Source organism: Hippocampus guttulatus, chromosome 8 (genome assembly GCF_054856545.1).
Source record: "Hippocampus guttulatus isolate MCC_2025c chromosome 8, RoL_Hgut_1.0, whole genome shotgun sequence".
NCBI lineage: Eukaryota > Metazoa > Chordata > Actinopteri > Syngnathiformes > Syngnathidae > Hippocampus > Hippocampus guttulatus.
In genome coordinates, this window is record NC_141268.1 from 2559794 (window position 1) to 2578024 (window position 18231).

Sequence of the window (18231 nt, forward strand, 5' to 3'; positions counted from 1 at the left end):
CCACTGTATGTAGAGATCAGATGTGTAATGTCAATGTTTGATTGAAATATCACATGTAAAAGGTGTGTATGTCTTTCCTGCAGGTCATCTGTGATGTGTCCCTGGCGCAGATAGGCGATGTGGACAAGGCTGTTGCTGCTGCTAAGGAAGCATTTGAAGAGGGGGAGTGGGGGAAAATGAACCCTAGAGACAGAGGAAGAGTCATCTACAAGTTAGTAACTTTTTTATGAATAAATTCATTAATACTAATGTTTGCATTAGTGGAATAGTGATTAGGAAAGCTGCCTCATACTCAAGAGACTGAGGTTTTTTTGTACAAAGTGCATGTGTGCCTGGGTGTCATAATGGGACATCCGGATTTAAGGAGGAATTTGAAGAAATACTGTCAGCAATCTGTATTGACTACCTGGTTATAAGTGGAGATTTTAACAATCATGTTGCCAACAACGTGGATAAAATCACCAAAGAACTTTTTACGAAACGTGATACTTTTGGTGTCTCACAGCATGCAAAAGTCCAACACATACTCATGGTCAGGTTCTTGATCTCATTATTTCATTTCATCTGTTGATGTTAAAAACCTGGCTATTTCGATCATTTCTGTGTGTTCTTTGAGCTCCATATCGTCCCCAAAGTCTAGACAACCATTGTGTCGATTAAAAAAGATATATAAATGAGGACAACCAAAATGTTTTCAAAAATTATGCCTGCCTCGCTATCTGCGAATGAAGAGACTGTCAATGAACTCATAAATGCATAAAAACTAAATTCCAAGTTCATTTTGACATGTACAGACCTTGTCATTTTTTACATTACAACATAATGAGTAGCTTGACAACTCCTCTGAAATCATTCGTAAGAACCTAAACAACATACACTACACAGTATTTGCTTTGGGTGTCAAACTCACAAATCCCCCAATTCATACAGAGCAAGAACTCAAAATCAGAGGCAGATTTATTGGCCCAGTTTGTAAAACACACAAGGAATGTCCCTTCCCAGTTCCAACCCATCCAGAGAAACATAGCCAAAAACAATTACTAAAATGGGAAACAGAACAGGAAGCCTGGTGGTTCGCTATTTAGCGAACCAAGAGTTTATATCAAAAGAAGATATGTTGATATTTTACAATTACAATCCTTTTTTCCTGTGGTGTGGCTCATCATTGAAAGAACCTTGATCATATTTGCTTTACTCGCAGACTTCCTGTGCATGTTGTTTTGTTTGTTGGAGTGGTCAGTGCAGGTCGATGCCTAACTCCCAAGGAACTCCCACACTCCCTGCAACTCCCACCTCTACATATGGCCCCCTGTCCAGCCAGTCTTTGTTGCACCCATAGACCTCTCTGTAGCACCCTCTCAACATTCAACCCGAGAATTGCCGCTATTCTGAAAACTGTTCCAATGTAGCTCTGCCTTTATGTTTAAACTAATTGTGTTTCTACAACTGGCGCCGTGCATTGTACATGTTACAAATAAACTACCTTTGCCATTCCATGTGTGTCCCTTTGTACAGACTGGCTGATCTGATGGAGCAGCATCAGGAGGAGCTGGCCACCATTGAATCCATGGACTCTGGAGCTGTTTACACTCTTGCTCTCAAGACTCATGTGGGCATGTCAATACAGACCTTCCGCTACTTTGCTGGCTGGTGTGACAAGATTCAGGTGAAAGCCCTACTGAAAAATTGGGCGTCAAATAACTATGGATCTCCGAATCCTCCACCCAGAGCGTTCCCTCAAAGCTGCATGAGTGGCAGTTGGGCATACTCTCACCTTCTCGGCGCACAGCAAATATATAGAGCACATGACAAAATATTCAAACCTGAGCTGGATCGGCATTTTGCATTTTCATCCATCCATCCATTCATTTTCTGATCCGCTTTATCCTCATATGGGTCACGGAGGGTGCTGAGCCTATCCCAGCCCTCTTCCGGCAGTAGGCGGGGGACACTAGTGATGGGTCCAGCGACACCGATGCGTTGACGCATGCGCCGGGCTCACAGAACAAACCACGTGTCGGTGCATGTGCTGCTTCATTACGTCACGTGATTGAGACGTGAACTGCACCGGCGCAGTTTAGACTGCACCGGCGCAGTTTAGACTGCATCGGCTGCGTCGACAGAGTCCAGGCTTAGTCTGGGGGGTGTCGACTCATTGCAGGGGGCGTCGAATAAAAATATGCTGTATGTTTGGGCAATACGGAAACACACTGATTATCAGAAAAAATGTGTCCGTCTGACTTTGAGCGTCATGTCGGCTGTCATATAATAGGCTATTATTATATGAGAAGTGCTTTATGAACGTTTGTACTGTACGTCATACTCCAGTTGATTGAGAGGCCCCGCCTATAAGGGGGAGTTCCAGAAAGTGACTGCGAGTGAGCACGCCGCATGTTTGATGACTCTGCCACGTTGTTATTAAAAGTCCGTAAAACATAAACATCATTACATCGGCGAGGCTAGCTTAGCTGTTGTCGTAGTTCAAAGCTTTATGTGTGGCGTGGGTTGGGTCGGCGCCGCGAGTACGTGCTCGCTCTCACGCACGCACAGCAGAGAGCAGCAGACTATCCACTGCTGAGACGCGCTTCACTCGAGTGACGTTGCTACAGTACGTGCATATTATGGAGCAGCTTCAGGACAAACACAAATTGTCCGCCTTCTAGAGCCATTTTGATCTCCTTTTGGAGAATAAGGTTTTTATTAAAAGGTCGGTCCTTGGTCCTTGGCCTTGGGAGTCAAGCCCTGGGCCTTAGCCTTGGGAGTCAAGTCCTTGGCCTTGGCCTTGGGTTGCCGGTCCTCGGACACAATGAGGGATTAGAGCAGAGGTGGGCAAACTACGGCCCGCGGGCCGAATCCGACCCGCCGAAGGTTGGTCCACAATTAAGGTTCGATGTGAATGATTGCATTCATTTCAATTGGACTTGTAATGACCGTCATTTCACCGCCAGGTGGCGCATTGACTTGAAGTTGCAGAACACGGGGAGGGGGCAGGGGGGGATCTTTTCGACCACCTAGGACCTCTGTATCGCTCTACTTCTACTGGTCTGATCACAACCCATCTGCAGCAATGCACAGGCTAAAATAGGTCATCAACAATACTGTTGTCGTTTAAAAAAGTATATTAATACAGTACTTTCATGCTTTTGTTCTGTTGATGTTTGATATGGACTGTCAACAAATGCAGTTTATGACCTAGCCCTTCTGTCAAATTTTAAAAGTCAATGCGGCCCCCGAGCCAAAAGGTTTGCCCACCCCTGGATTAGAGCCTCGACTCCCTCGTCCACAGGTATAAAGTAGGTCCGAGGACCGCAAGAATCACAAAGAAATTAAATAAATTCCATCCAGGGAAGCCCATATTGATGGATTTATCTGGCATTTTAAGAGGGGCGGGTCTACCACTCACAGGTGACAGTTAGCACAACGTATAAAGAGCGGCATCACCGTTAGTTTCAATCACGGTTCGTTCTGTTCGCGATCGGCAGTTTAAATAGCATGTAAAGTCTTTCTGTAACAGTGGTGTCTTTTATGTAGTTATTTTTGCACAGTCGTCACATTTGTGCGGGGGCACTAGAATGTTTGTTTGAACCAAGTAATTTGCGTTACAGCTGGAGTCAATAATACCGCACTTCACTTCCGGGTTTGGCCGTTGGGATTTGGGAGTCCTTTTGCTCGATTCCAGTTATGTTTGCTGAATGCTTTCTCATGTTTGGAATAATGAATATTGATAATACATAGTTTAAAATCATGGTTGATTTTATTATTTTTTATTATTATTGTGAAGTTGAAGGTATTAAATGTATTAATGTAGTATTAGTGGTAGTGGTAATAATAGTAGTACTCATAGAATGTTTAGAGATAAGCCATCTCGTTACCTCTGCGTCCCGCGTCCAAGACGCATAATTATTAACAAACAAACAAAAAACTACGGCAAGACTGAGGATTTCACGGTAACAATCTTCACCGGTAGCGTGTCGTTTCCGTGGCGTCATTTTCACGGTACCAAAAAATAGTTTAACTATAAAAGTCACCGCGCACGAGTTGACTGTGTGATAAACGCGATTTCACTGCGCCTGTATGTGTGTTTGTGATGTAGTGTGGTGTGGTGTGTGAGTGTGTTTCTTCTAATTTACTTTCGTTTTGTTTTGTTTTCAGTATCAGTATCGCGCAGATGAAAGTTTGAGATGGCGGTGAAAAAAAACTCACCAAGGTCTACTAATTACGACATTTAAGAAATTGGAATGCTAGTCTGATTTTTCGTATGAATCGTCCAAAGGGCGTATCACTAAACTCACCTGTGACGTATGCACAGAACGCGAGAGCGAAATACGACGCGAGGCACGATTACGAGGCAAATTGGTCATTAGATTTGTAGGCTAATCGCTGTGAAAAATATTATGAAACAGTATTGGTTATTCTATAATTTACTGGTTGTAGCATGGTAACTTTATGAATAAAACATTCGTCACAAGGTGTAGTAATGCTAATGTTAACTGTTGGTAGAACTAAGAAGATAAAATAAGAAAACCTTTATTAGTCTCGCAATGGAGAAATTCCCAATTCACAGCAGCAAAGTTATAAGTAGAACAACAAAATATAGGAGCTGCTGGAAAGGCAGCCACTCTCGCGGTGCCATTTTGAAGTCAAAATAACAAAAATAACACAACACATAGGACATAATGATGACGTGTGTTAAATTCTTTCGTCAAATTGATCGTAGATTACACATGCATCGTCTTGGGAAGAGGATGTCAAGCCACATCAATACTTACCTGTGTGAATGATTACCAGTCAATTAATCTTTGCAGTGTGAGATTGGAAAAAATACTCTGATGATGCCACATGAGTACACCAGTTTTTGATCCATTTATTTTTTGGAATAAACCTGGAGTACACAGCTGCTGATGTAATGTTCATTGTTAATGCTTTGTTTTCAAACATTGACCCTTGAAACATTATACTTTTGAGTTTCAGAATTCTTGATTATGAATATCAGTCAAAATAGAAAAATGGGTTCCCATGATGAACGTTTACGGAACCCAACATTTGTTATCGTGGTTTCCCATTGGGTAATCCGACGGAACCGAAAAACGGTTACCATGAATTTCCGAAATCCTCAGGCCTGCTCCTGAATTATTAAAATTTTTGCAGCATTTGTTTATAATTGCATGTATATGTTGTTGTTTGTGTTATTATCATATGCAATTGAATAAGTAGACCATTTCAGAATTCGAAATTTGGGACTCTCTCAATGCATAATGGAACTCATACTTTTCTGATCAGCGAGTCCCTGGGACTCGCTGCCGGTAAACTGTAAAATTATCACTGAGAGATTACCGCTTTTTCTGCAGTCAGTGATTGACTTCTATGCAAAGTCATTTCTCAATTTGTCTTCCGTGCCACGTCATGCCTGTTGAGTGTTGATTTACTTCATATTAAGAAACGACTGCACTAAAACATTAATTCATAAATGTATATCATATGATTTTATTTTTTTTTCTCAGTATAAATAACACGTACCCTGACTGTTCTACTCTTTGAATAAAAACACTTCATTCAAGCGTTAGGGAGTGCAAAGGGTTATGATGGAGGGGTGTTGCAAATCATGAGGGCCTGCCAAGTGATGATAGCATTGTTTTATGCATGTACTTGGCTAGGCCTCAGTTTCAAAATCAGTCCTTGGTCCTTGGCCTTGGCCTCGGAGGCAAGTCCTTGATCGTTGGCCTTGGCCTCGGAAAATTTCTCAAGTCCTTGGCCTTGGCCTTGCCTCGGAAAAATTTCCAAGTCCTTGGCCTTGCTGGTGGGAGGAAACCAGAGTACCCGGAGAAAACCCACACAGGAAGGCCGAGATCGAACCCACGACCTCTGCACTGTTTAAGTTCAACACGCTAACCACTGGACCACCGGGCCACCTTTGCATTTTCATATTCGAGAAATTGAAAAGTTTATTGGCAAGAGCGATTGATGGAGTAGGAAGAAAAATAGATCAAAAAAGAGAAAACGGTGAAAGTGCTGGAGCACTTCAGAGTGAAATGCGCACCATGTTGTGTTATCATTGTCATTTACGGTCACTGCTGAAGATGCCCACTCGGTTAATTTTATCTAGTCGTTGGTCCTATATGGGGCTTCTTTACTGTGATATTAATGTTGATTGCATTTCTGTTATATTACCCCAGTGAGGGGGTTGGTCTCTGTTATATATGACTACGGTCCAGTTGAGTGTTGTCTTTTTTACCATAGTTATGAGTGCAACATACACTAACCGTTGCACAGGACGTTTAAAAGAAAAAAAGAGAGGTGAAATTGCTCAAACAGGTTGAATTTGAGCAAAAATGTTTGCAATGTCTTTGCCACCACGTTAATTGGAGACACGGGATTGTCCAACGTTGGTACTGTCCACTCATCACCTCACAGTTAACTGACTCGGGGAAAGTGCCCCGATGCTGAGTGAGAATATCTCTGCACAATCGAAGCATATTACCGCGATGTACTTCTCAAGTGTGGATAGCCATGTCATGCAATTCACATGAGTTCTTGCAACTCCATGCTGCCTCACGTCATCAATGCAAGAGGCGTGAATAAGCAAATTTTGGCTGTCTCACCTCTGTGCTTTTCCTAATTTTTGACAAAATGTGAATTATGTAGCATAGGCCACTTTGTCCTGCTTTTTAAAGCTGTTATAGTAAACTGACATCTTAAATTGTCCCACTATTTACACAGACTTTGAATATTAATGTTTAGCATCGTCTCATCGAAAAGAGTGTGAATTTGCAACAATTCTCATATTTACTGGGCAGGGTAAATCCCTTAAAATCCTTCTTGAGGATTTTTATCAAACAAGTGAAGCACCGCCACACTTTTACAGGTATTAGTAATAACATTATGCAGCAACCTTTTTTATTCTCACTATTTGCTGATGAAAAGCGAGAGTAATAATAATAATAATAATACATTTTATTTATAAGCGCCTTTCAAGACACCCAAGGACACTTTACAATAACAAAAAACACAAAACAATACGGGTTGAGCTGCGGCAGCCAAAACGCGCCAGCGTTCACTCAACCCGAAGGTCAGAAAGAAACCACAGGGGAGGGAGAGAGGGAGAAAAAACCCCACGCTCGAACTACCCTCATTTTGAGGATAATTTGAGTGAGGCAAAAAAACTCCTGCACAAGCATATGACAGTTACAACAGGTCACAAGACATAAACAATGAAGACGGTGAATCAAGGGAATGTATGAGGGAGGGGGTGATGGTGGGGGACTAGCTTCCGTGCATATTTTCATCAGGGAAAGTCGAGATAGCAGATGTTTTGGTAGCAGGCTGCCCAAGAATTTAAGACAGCCTTGAGTCCGTGGCTTATGTCTCTTTAGTGGCGTCGATCAGCCAAATCCATGGTTTCAGTCAGTAATTGAACACGGATTCCAGTTTTCTCCAAGTTGTTGTCCATCCTGCTGTGACGCTCCAAACCCGCAACAGTTTGTGGTTGAGCACAGTCTGAGTCTGAGTGTTGGACATCCGCGTTATGCCATCCTTAGACCGGCAGCCTCGTCCAATAGAGCCGCTCCCGTCGGTTGAATTTTCGATAGATCAGGAAACTGCTCACACCAAACAGCAGCATACCTGTTATCGGAAGGCCGAAAATGTAGATGTCGTCCAAATCCTCAACGGACAATGTTGACAGGCACACCATTCATTCTCCGCTTCCTCCCAAGGATCTAGGGTGTACCCAGCAGCAAAAGTCCCCGAGGGGCAAGTAGGCTCCCCACTGCCTGCTCTTCTCATCGAGAAAATGTTGTCGATGGCATCGAGAGACCAGCCAACCAATTCCATGTTTGTTTTTAGGATGAAAATACGACAGGAGGCTAGGAAAAGTCAGACAAAAGACAGCACAAGGACTGAGTGGCGAGCAGGGAAGGGTGGGGGTGGGGTGGGGGACAGCACAGAAAGCAAAAGCGTCCGCCTTCGTCGAGAGCCAAGCAAGAAGTCATGTTTTATCAAACATAAAATAGCCACGATTGAATCCATTAAAAATAAATTAATTTCACAAAAATCCCAGTTGCTTACATTTATTTATGGACAATTCCAGTCACTTTGGGCCATTTCACAACATAAAATGTGGCAGAATATTCTTATTCCTAAACGGATTCTTACAAACTCAGTCTCATTTCATTTGTGACACATCTCGATTCAATGATATCCTCTATTTTGATATACAGGTGGTCTGAAATTTTTTGTAACAAACCCACATCATGTAACTAAATGATCAGCTTTTGAACAGGTGTGATACTTGTTTGGCGACCGCATGCAAGTTGCTCATTGCGGTCCAAGGAATGCTCAGAGTTTGCGTGAATGCTCTGACGCCTGAATAATTAGAGTAGGGGTTTTCCAAACCCGGTCCCCGAGGGTCCCTTGTCTTGTGGAAAATGTCTCCCTCCTCCAGTGCACCTAATTCAAATGATCAGCTCATCGACAAGCTCTGAGAAGCCGGATAACGATCCCGATCATTTGAATCAGGTGTGTTGGAGGGGAGAGATATCTAAAACAAACTGGATAGGGGCCCATCAAGACCGCGGTTGAAAACCACCCGCCCACTATCACCGCTAACACACATGCATGCACACACTATTATTTACTTGTTTTGTTCTTTGTGTCTTTATACGACTTCAGGGCAGCACCATCCCAATCAACCAAGCAAGACCCAACCGCAACCTCACCTTCACCAAGAAGGAACCAATAGGGTAAGGAGAATTCAAATTCCCATCAAATCGATTCCTTCATCTTGAGTTATTGTTTCCATTCTAGTATTAATGTGTTTCCAAACCTTTATTGAGACAAGGCCCGCATTTAATTGAAGAGTTGTAAGAAGCCATGACTTACTCTGTTTCATTTATTGCAACTGGTGGGCTTATTGCACCATCTGCTCGCTAATGGAAGAGCAAATACCGGTAATTGTTCTACCATTCACTGTACTTTGATGGCATACATAAATGAACAGAGATGTATTTGTCATGAATAAATATTAGTTTTCAAGCAAATTAGTGACATTGGATAATTTCATGCGACACTCCTGATGGTCTCTCACAGCACACTTGGGTGCATATGACACCCTCGTTGAAAATCTGTGTAGTACTGTATATTTAGCAGAGGTGGGGATCTCAAATCCATCCATCCATCCATTTTCCGATCCGCTGTATCCTCACAAGGGTTGCGGGGGGTGCTGGAGCCTATCCCAGCTGTCTTCGGGCAGCAGGCGAGGGACACCCTGAACTGATTGCCAGCCTATCGCAGGCCACACAGCGACAAACAACCATCTGCGCTCACACTCACATCTAGGGACAATTTTGATTGTTCAATGAGCCTGCCATGCATGTTTTTGGAATGTGGGAGGAAACCGGAGTACCCGGAGAAAACCCACATAGGCCCGGGAAGAACATGCAAACTCCACACAGGTAGGCCAGAGGTGGAATCAAACCCATGACCTCTGCACTGTGAGCTCAACGCGCTCACCACTGGACCACCTTTATTTGAGTCATATTTAGATCAGCAATTTTAGGACTCTGGACTTGCTTGCATAAAACTGATGAGAGTCTATTTGACTTTTCCTGTCCAGGGCGGTGTCATTTTTTGGCAGCTCTCTTAGTTTTAGGCCTTGTCTCCACATAGCCAGGCATTTAAAAAAATGAATCAATAAATCCACCTCTAATTGTATAAAAAAACTTTTCATCCACATTGCCTCATTGGTTTCAAAGACACGCAGCCACACTGAACCGCATAAGTGCGTTTTTCACTGCACATCCAGAAGAGGTGCGTTGTTGCCATCTTCAAGCTGCCCTGAGCATAGGTTACGCTTGGTCAACTTTTATGAAAAGAGAGACCTGATTCAAAGAAGTTTTAAGAATTTTAAGAAGCTTATTTATATCAATAATACACTCACCGTGGTATGATGAGGTCGGTTAGAAGTGAAATCGGCCTGTCTTCCTCCTTCCTCTGTTCGAAAGGAAGCACCTTTTCATCGTACCTCAACCGGATAATGTTTGTCACAAAGATGAAGGAAAGGTCGAATGAACAGGGCTGCTGCGCTATGACTTGACTCAACTTGCTTAAAATTTCCTGGGGACTCGATATGACTTTCTTTTTCTTTGCACAGTACCTCGGAAGTAGTTTGAAACTCAAAGGTTATGACTTGAGAATTACTCATGACTTGCACATAGCTGACTCCCACCTCTGAAATACAGCACTCCAATTATATCCTTACATTTGTGTCTAAATCCAAAATGAATGCTTGTAAAAATGAGTGGGTGCACAAACCAAACTTTTAAATAAGAAAAAAGAAAATCTTGCGGACAAGTTGAACTCTCCTCCACTTATTGCTTGTTACAGTTGAGTCAAATACGTTATATTATTTGCCACGATGAGGGGATGATCAAGAATCCTGAGTGTTTCTCATACATTTATTGGATTTCTTTGCGGACCGGTTTTTATATTGATAGTGATATAAAATGACCTACAGAGGGTGTGGCAAATGTTGTCCATTGCACACAGCACGATGCAGAAACATACCGGTAGGGTTTTTTTGTATTTCTAATCGTATAATGATTAGACATTCAATTCAGGTTGCACACAATTGAGGTAAGCGTAGTGACATCTCTTCCAGTTCCTCACGTGGCCCTTTTGGAATATAAATTGGTCCCTCCTGGTATCGAGAATCGGTGCGAATGGAAAATTGCAAGTGTTTTTCAAAGCAGTACCTTTCCTGTCCTTCTCTTTAGAGTGTGTGCCATTGTGATTCCTTGGAATTACCCTCTGATGATGCTGGCTTGGAAGACGGCAGCATGTCTATCAGCCGGCAATACAGTTGTCCTAAAACCTGCACAGGTCATTCTCTGTGATATCGTCATACAAATATGAATTATTTGCTGTGGAAAATTTTAATATATTTTTTCCATTGCCAGGTGACTCCACTTACAGCTCTGAAGTTTGCAGAGTTGGCAGCAAAAGCAGGATTGCCTAAAGGGGTGATTAATATTCTACCTGGATCAGGTAAGAACATTTGATTGTATAAAATTCTCCCTTTGGTTATTTGTTTTTGTAAGGAAAACTTCCTGTAACAAGGACAATATAAATAATAATGTGGTGTCAGACATCCCAAAAATATGACATTCATTTACCGTCACTTCCCTTGAATTGGGTGCTGACACAAGACGTAGATTTGATTCCTGAACTTCATCACTGAAATTTTCAAGGTGCTCTTTCCATCATCCTGGCATCCTATTGGCTAAGAGGGACCTCTACCGTCTGTGTCTGTTTGTTTATGCCGCGGACAAGAGGAGGAGCACTCATCCTCCATCAAAAAGTAGTTTACACATCACATGTCAGTCTGGTGACGGATGGTGGTTATGTTGGCAGCTAAATGCTAAATTGGTTGACACTGAAACAATCGTAAACAGTTCAATTCACACACAGGATACTTGCAGCCGGTGAAGAAAGCTGGCTGTGTTGTATGCCTCCAGGTCCCATCCCACAGACTTCAAGGCTATTGTTGTCTCATATTGCTGTTGTTGCACCACCGGTCACCCAATCGTACCTAATGCAGTGGGAACGCGCTGGTGGAGCACAGGGAGGGGTGGGTGGACTTATTCATTGAATACAACACCCTATTCTACACTATTTGGAATGTGGGAGGAAACTGGAGTACCCGGAGAAAACCCGTGCAGGCACGAGGAGAACATGCAAATTCCACACGGTACCTCTGCACTGTGAGGTTGACGCACTAACCACTCGACCACCAGTGAAACAATATCAATATATTGTCTCCTTAATTAATTACTAAATCTACAGAAAGAAAATGAGTGAATAATTAATTTTGATAGGATATGGTACTGGTTGTACCAAGATCTCTTCTAAATAAGAGAATAGAACCTTTTTTTTTTTTTGGTAAATATAGGCACTCTCGTGGGTCAGCGCCTCTCTGACCATCCTGATGTCCGAAAACTGGGGTTCACAGGTTCCACAGAAGTTGGGAAACACATCATGAAAAGGTAAGAGGGCTGACCGAATTTGCAAACCCATCAAATGATGAAGTAATTTTCCAACCTTTTTATGTTTTGATTGCCGTCCGTCAAAAGCTGTGCAATCAGTAATGTTAAAAAAGTGTCATTGGAGCTCGGAGGAAAATCCCCTCTCATCATCTTCAGTGACTGTGACATGGAGAAGGCTGTGCGCATGGTATGTACGTTTGTAAATTTTGCAGCACACAGTACAGTGATAAAACTCTTGGGTGACTTGTATTTCAGGGCATGAGTTCAGTGTTTTTCAACAAGGGAGAAAACTGTATTGCTGCTGGGAGACTGTTTGTGGAAGACACTATACATGACCAGTTCTTGAAGAAAGTGGTATGTGTTTTGTCAGAATCACTTTTGCTTTTTCTAATTTAAGATTTGTGTTGTATGTGTATGGGTTCTGAGGTGGCCTGGTAGTCCAGTTGTTAGCACGTCGACTTCATAGTGCAGAAGTACCGGGTTCAATTCCAGCTATGGCCTCCCTGTGTGGAGTTTGCATGTTCTTCCCGGGCCTGCGTGGGTTTCCTCCCACATTCCAAAAAACATGCATGACAGGCTGATTGAACACTCCAAATTGCCCCTAGGCGTGAGTCTGAGTGCAAATGGATGTTCGTTTCTGTGTGCCCTGCAATTGGCTGGCAACCGGTTCAGGGTGTCCCCCGCCTACTGCCCGAGGACAGCTGGGATAGGTTCCAGCACCCCCCGCGGCCCGAGTGAGGATAAGGCAGTTCAGAAAATGACTGACTGAATGAATGAATGTGTATTGTTTTTTGTTGTTGTTGTTGTTGTTGTTGTTTTTTACCCAAATAGCATCGTAAGCTGTTCAAATATATTGTTCCTCTGAAATAAAGACTTACTGGTGTCATACGATCAGCTGAAACAAAATACAAATAAAGTCACATCAAAATGCTTGTCTGATAGGTTGAAGAGATTCAGAAAATAAAGATTGGTGATCCACTGGACCGCTCCACAGATCATGGCCCTCAAAACCACAAAGCCCATTTAGACAAATTGGTGAAGTTTTGTCAGACTGGTGTCAAAGAGGGAGCCACCCTGGTCTATGGTGGCAAACAGATAGAGAGGCCAGGTAAGGCCCAGCCTGTACTGCTTTTTAGCTTTGGATGTTTTCAACTAAATAGATAACATTGCTGCAAATGTACATGTATATATTTAAACGTTCCACTTTCATTTGGCAGGTTTCTTCTTTGAACCTACTGTATTCACCGACGTGCAAGACCACATGTATATCGCTCAAGAGGAGTCGTTTGGGCCTGTCATGATCATTTCTAAATTTAAGAGCGGGTAGGTTGTCATCACAGATTATTTCATCCATCCATCCAAACTCCATTCTATTTTTTTTTTACCATTTATATGGGTTTGGGTCATGGAGGCATCATTTTTAGCTGGGAACACCAGACAATCCTCTCCCAGCTACTTCATCTAATTCTTCTGGAGCAGCGGAGGCCAACCCGTGGCTCGCGAACCGCATGCGGCTCTTTGGCTAGTTCAATGTGGCTACCGGGCTTTCACATGACAAGGGCAACCGCCCATTCACCCTCAAAAACCCTGCTGATAGAGAGAGCACGTCCGCTCTTCCACAACTAGTATGACAACCACATGCCACTTCCTGAGTCTGAGTTTGGATTGGATTGTTTGTCAAATGTACTGTATGTGTAATTCGACCTCACTCTCATACTCCCGACGGACCCTCCTCTCCTGCAGCCCTGAAACCTATTCCAAGGAGGCTGAGGAGTGTGAGCCCCCTGTAGTTGGAACAGACCCTCCGTCCCTCTTCTGAAAAAGGAGGAGCACCACTGCTAATCCAGAGGCACTGTCCCCAATGTCCTCACAATGTTTTAGAGCAGGGGTGGGCAAACGTTTTGGCTGGGGCGCCACCTTGACTTTTAAAATTTGACAGATGGGCTGGGTCAGCACAAAATATGGTACATATAAACAACTGCATTTTTGACCGTCCGTATCAAACATCAACAAAAAAGCATTAAAGTATTAACATACTTTTTTAATTGAGAACAGTGTTGTTGATCACCTATTTTAGCCAGTGCATTGCTGCAGATGGGTTGTGATCTGACCAGTAGAAGTAGAGTGATACAGTATTTTCTAGTAAGGAATCATATTTGCCGTGTACAATCTTTCCTTATAACAGAATTTCTTTATGTGGGAAATAACTATGATATACTGTATGTCCTGTCTGAACGTCCAAGCATGTTAACAACATAAATGTGTGACAACACAAGCAACAAACAATACATTACCCCCAAACTGTTTATAACACAAAAACTGCAGCATACAGAACAGGTATATGAACAAAATATAACAAAATTAGGACTCTTTGCTAACAAAATGAGACTAGTAGTAACCGACCTGGTAGCTTTTCTTTCCACTCACTCACTGTCTCTAACTTTACCTCCCCTCGATCACGCAGTTGTGCAACGAACTTTTGAAGCCAGCCACGGGATGCGTCGAAGTCCTCGACGCTCAAAGTTAGCACTTTGGAGCTTGCCTTCTCTCTTATTAGCGGTCCAGTTTGCCGAATGTTTTTAGCACGATAACAGTCAAACCATTCCAGGAAATGTTCATTTACTCCACTGTCCGTCGAGCAGCAAGCAATTCACTCTGAGCAGGGAAATTGCCAGAATCGGACTGAGCAAGAATTGCTTCCTTGTTTTTCAAAGTCTCGTAGATTTGAATCTTTCCAACTCCAAACGTCTCCTGAATGTTTTGTACATTGTAACCCGCTTTCATTACAAGTCCAAATGAAATGAATGCAATCTTTAATTGTGTACCAGTCTTCGGCGGGCTGGATTAAAAATACCAATGGGCCGGATCCAGCCTGCAGGCCGCAGTTTGCCCACCACTGTTTTAGAGGCATATCGACCAGGATCCAGCATCCAGAGCCTTTACAAACTACGGACCGCTCACATACACTGCTGGAGATTTGCCACCAAGAAATTTTTTAACCCATCAGTGACTTAAACCCCAGAGATAGGAGAGTTGACCTCAGGGTGCCCATACTCTGCTTCCTCAAGCACACCAACTTGGGCTCATTCTCTGCCAGAGAGGTGACATTCCACACCCTCTAGACAGAGCCAGCTGGTTAAGCTAGAAATGGGACCATCAACGTCCTCCACCCAGCTCATAGTGCACCCGACCTCTCCGGTCCCTTCCATAGGTGGTGATCCCGTGGGAAACGGATTGCTTAACTCCTAGAAATGAGTAGTGTTTTCATCATAATTCCTGCTTCACCCATTTTTTTTTGTCCCTGTTTTAGTGACGTCGATGATGTCCTGAGAAGAGCAAACACTACAGAGTATGGCCTTGCCTCAGGTGTTTTTACACGGGACATTAACAAAGCTCTGTATGTCAGCGAAAAACTCAATGCTGGTACAGTCTTTGTCAACACCTACAATAAAACAGATGTGGCTTCACCGTTTGGAGGCTTCAAACAGTCTGGCTTTGGCAAAGACCTGGGTAAGAATACTTGAAAACTTGTATTTCAATTACAGCTGCAACTAACAATTATTTTAATAATCCATTAATATGTCAGTTATTTTCTTGATGAATCTATGAATTGGATGAAAAAAATCATATTTTAATTTCCATCCCTTTATTCAAATAACAGGTCACAATTTCAAATGAACAGTGCAGAATGCTGTAAGTGCTACTCAGTTGCTGGTTTGCCAGTAAATGGGCAAAAATATTGATTATTGTTTTCCAAAGTAAAAGGAAACATTTTATTTTGATTCAACACAGAGATAATAAGTCCCCTATCATGGAAGACAATGGAATTCTGAGAATCTTTACGCTTGAGAAGCTGAAATTCCAACGATTGGGTGAATTTTTAATTCCAAAAAGTATTGAAACAAACGATTGTCAAACATAATTATTGATTAATTTGCTAGTCTCTTCACCTCTCATTTCAATATTATAACTGATTTATTTTGATTAAGAATACTGTTTATCTCATTTCACTCAGTGCCTGAATTTGGTCAGGGGCAGCTTTGGTCATAGACATTGGAATTCAGCCAAAATCTGGGACTAAACGATGCCTCTAAAGCTGCACAAACATTCTGAATTCATATGGCTGTTGCAGAATATTTCACAAAAAAGATTATGCCACCGTTTTGTACTCACTTCAATGAGCAGCAAATTACTCACTGCACATGTTTTCAAATCCTGAATACAGTTTGTCAAGAATAAATTCCACACTTACCTTTTGTCTGTGATACTCCCATCAGGCCAAGAGGCACTCAATGAATACCTGAAGACTAAGGCGGTGACCATTGAGTACTGATGCTGAGCCAATGTGTCCAGTTTTCTACTGATTTTGATATTGTGTTGTATCTGTTGAACACGTTGTCTTTCACTCATTTCACTAATATGCCTTGTTTTAGTAATCTTTCAATGATGGCCTTGGATGAGTGATTGAGTTGATTGGACATGAAAACATATATTGCTTTAAATATGTCTTACACCTTGTCACGACGATTTTAATGTGTATCAGATCTACAGTGCAATGAACCTTCTTATTCACATTGAGTGAAAATACTTGCATTGCTACAGTATTTGGTACATAAGACAGTTTGGAAATTTTGTTCAGACTTTAGCAAGCATCACGCAAGTTGACGTGACTGATTTGCTTTCGCGGGCCACAGAAAATTATTGAACAGGCCATATCTGGCCCCCGGGCATTGAATTTTACACCTGTGTTATAGAGGATGAATTTTTCAATAATGGGTATTGGTAATACTGTAGTTTTTATCTGTAAATGGCACCTCAATGGTGAAATGCAATACACCATCGATTTTGTTGAGTCGACATTTTTTTCAGACACAAATGATTTCACAATTGATGTCTGCATTGCCCAGACAGACAACATTTGGAATTCATGTTTCAAAATAAATCTGAGAATTTTATACATCCTCATTTCCTGTGTGGTCTGTGTGGTTCCGGTTATAACCTTACATATCTCTGTCTTGTATATCACCTCAGAGATAAGACTGACTTGTTATGAACAATGTGATATTGTACTGCACCTGTGCATATGCTCTCAAGCACCTGTACTTTACAAAGTATCAATGGATAGATAATATGTCAACCACAAAGTAGCTCTTCTGTAAAGGTTTGCGCTTTGCAACCACAGAATCTCTGTTCGAGTCGCGCTTTTTACATTTTACATTTTACAAATGTAAAATGGCAGCTAAGTGTAGTTGGAGAGATGTAGTACTCCCAAATGATTACTGTCGAGGTGCCCTTGAGAAAGGTATCTAGATGTGCAACACTGCACACACGTTTATCTCTCCTTGCATGCTTGTATGTGTGTTTTCTGATCATCTGTGAACAACACAAACATACAGCAAAGTTAAGTTGAATTTCTCAAGTTGCCACAGTTTCCTGAACCGACAATTACTCCATAACTTGGTGGCTTGTGGGCTGAGAAAGACCAGAGCGCAGGAGCTGATTACTCCGTGATCAAAAGGGCCGAGCAGTGACCGCTGTGAGGTCCCTGTTGTTTTTATAGGAATTATTATTATGATTATTATTAGGGGTTGTTCACAAAAATTAATCTTAAAAAAAAAAACCTTTTGTTGTCTTGTTTGTCTGGTTGAGAGGGAAGAAATTTCATCTGTGCTGTATGTTGCACATACAGCGCATTTGACAATAAAGTTGTACTTGACTAATCACATTTTTGCAGAGTATGCACAAAAACGCACTAAAATTTGCACACTTATTGGCCCTGGTGAAAAATTTCATATTTTAAATTTGCCATAAATGATGAAAACAAACACCACGGAGAAAGGAAAATAAAAGCTAATCCTGGTACGCTTGACCAAGGCTGACAAAAATTGGCTGGCATATGAAGCACCCGGAGACGTTTCCAAAAATCCCATAAAGCCACAGTCTAAAATGAACAGGAAGTGACCAATCAGGTTTTTAATGTCCAATTGTGGCCCATTTTTTCACATTTATAATTTGCATCCTTGTCCTGGAGGATTCATTTATTTCAAAGTTCGGTTATACTGTCTTCAGACCTGGGACAACAATGGGGAATTTTTTTTGACAGGAAATAGATATTTTATTCTTTCACGTTTTTCTCTGTTGATAACCAGGTCTACTTCATATTTGCTCAGAAGAGTGTTTATGCCTTCATGAT

At 42.1% G+C, this 18231-nt stretch overlaps 1 protein-coding gene across 3 annotated transcripts in view; it reads left to right on the forward strand.

The window, feature by feature from the left end:
* Positions 1–17003, forward strand: part of aldh1l1 (aldehyde dehydrogenase 1 family, member L1) — a 58735-nt gene extending 41732 nt beyond the window's left edge. For all 3 annotated transcript variants that reach the window (XM_086117251.1, XM_086117252.1, XM_086117250.1), the window contains exons 12-23: positions 84–211; positions 1516–1666; positions 8668–8738; positions 10770–10875; positions 10953–11040; positions 11945–12038; positions 12126–12225; positions 12294–12392; positions 12981–13146; positions 13256–13361; positions 15349–15548; positions 16316–17003. In XM_086117251.1, the coding sequence (XP_085973377.1) occupies positions 84–211; positions 1516–1666; positions 8668–8738; positions 10770–10875; positions 10953–11040; positions 11945–12038; positions 12126–12225; positions 12294–12392; positions 12981–13146; positions 13256–13361; positions 15349–15548; positions 16316–16371 (1365 nt within the window). In that variant the 3' untranslated portion in view covers positions 16372–17003. The remainder of the gene's footprint in view (positions 1–83; positions 212–1515; positions 1667–8667; positions 8739–10769; positions 10876–10952; positions 11041–11944; positions 12039–12125; positions 12226–12293; positions 12393–12980; positions 13147–13255; positions 13362–15348; positions 15549–16315) is intronic.
* Positions 17004–18231: the final 1228 nt, after the last annotated feature.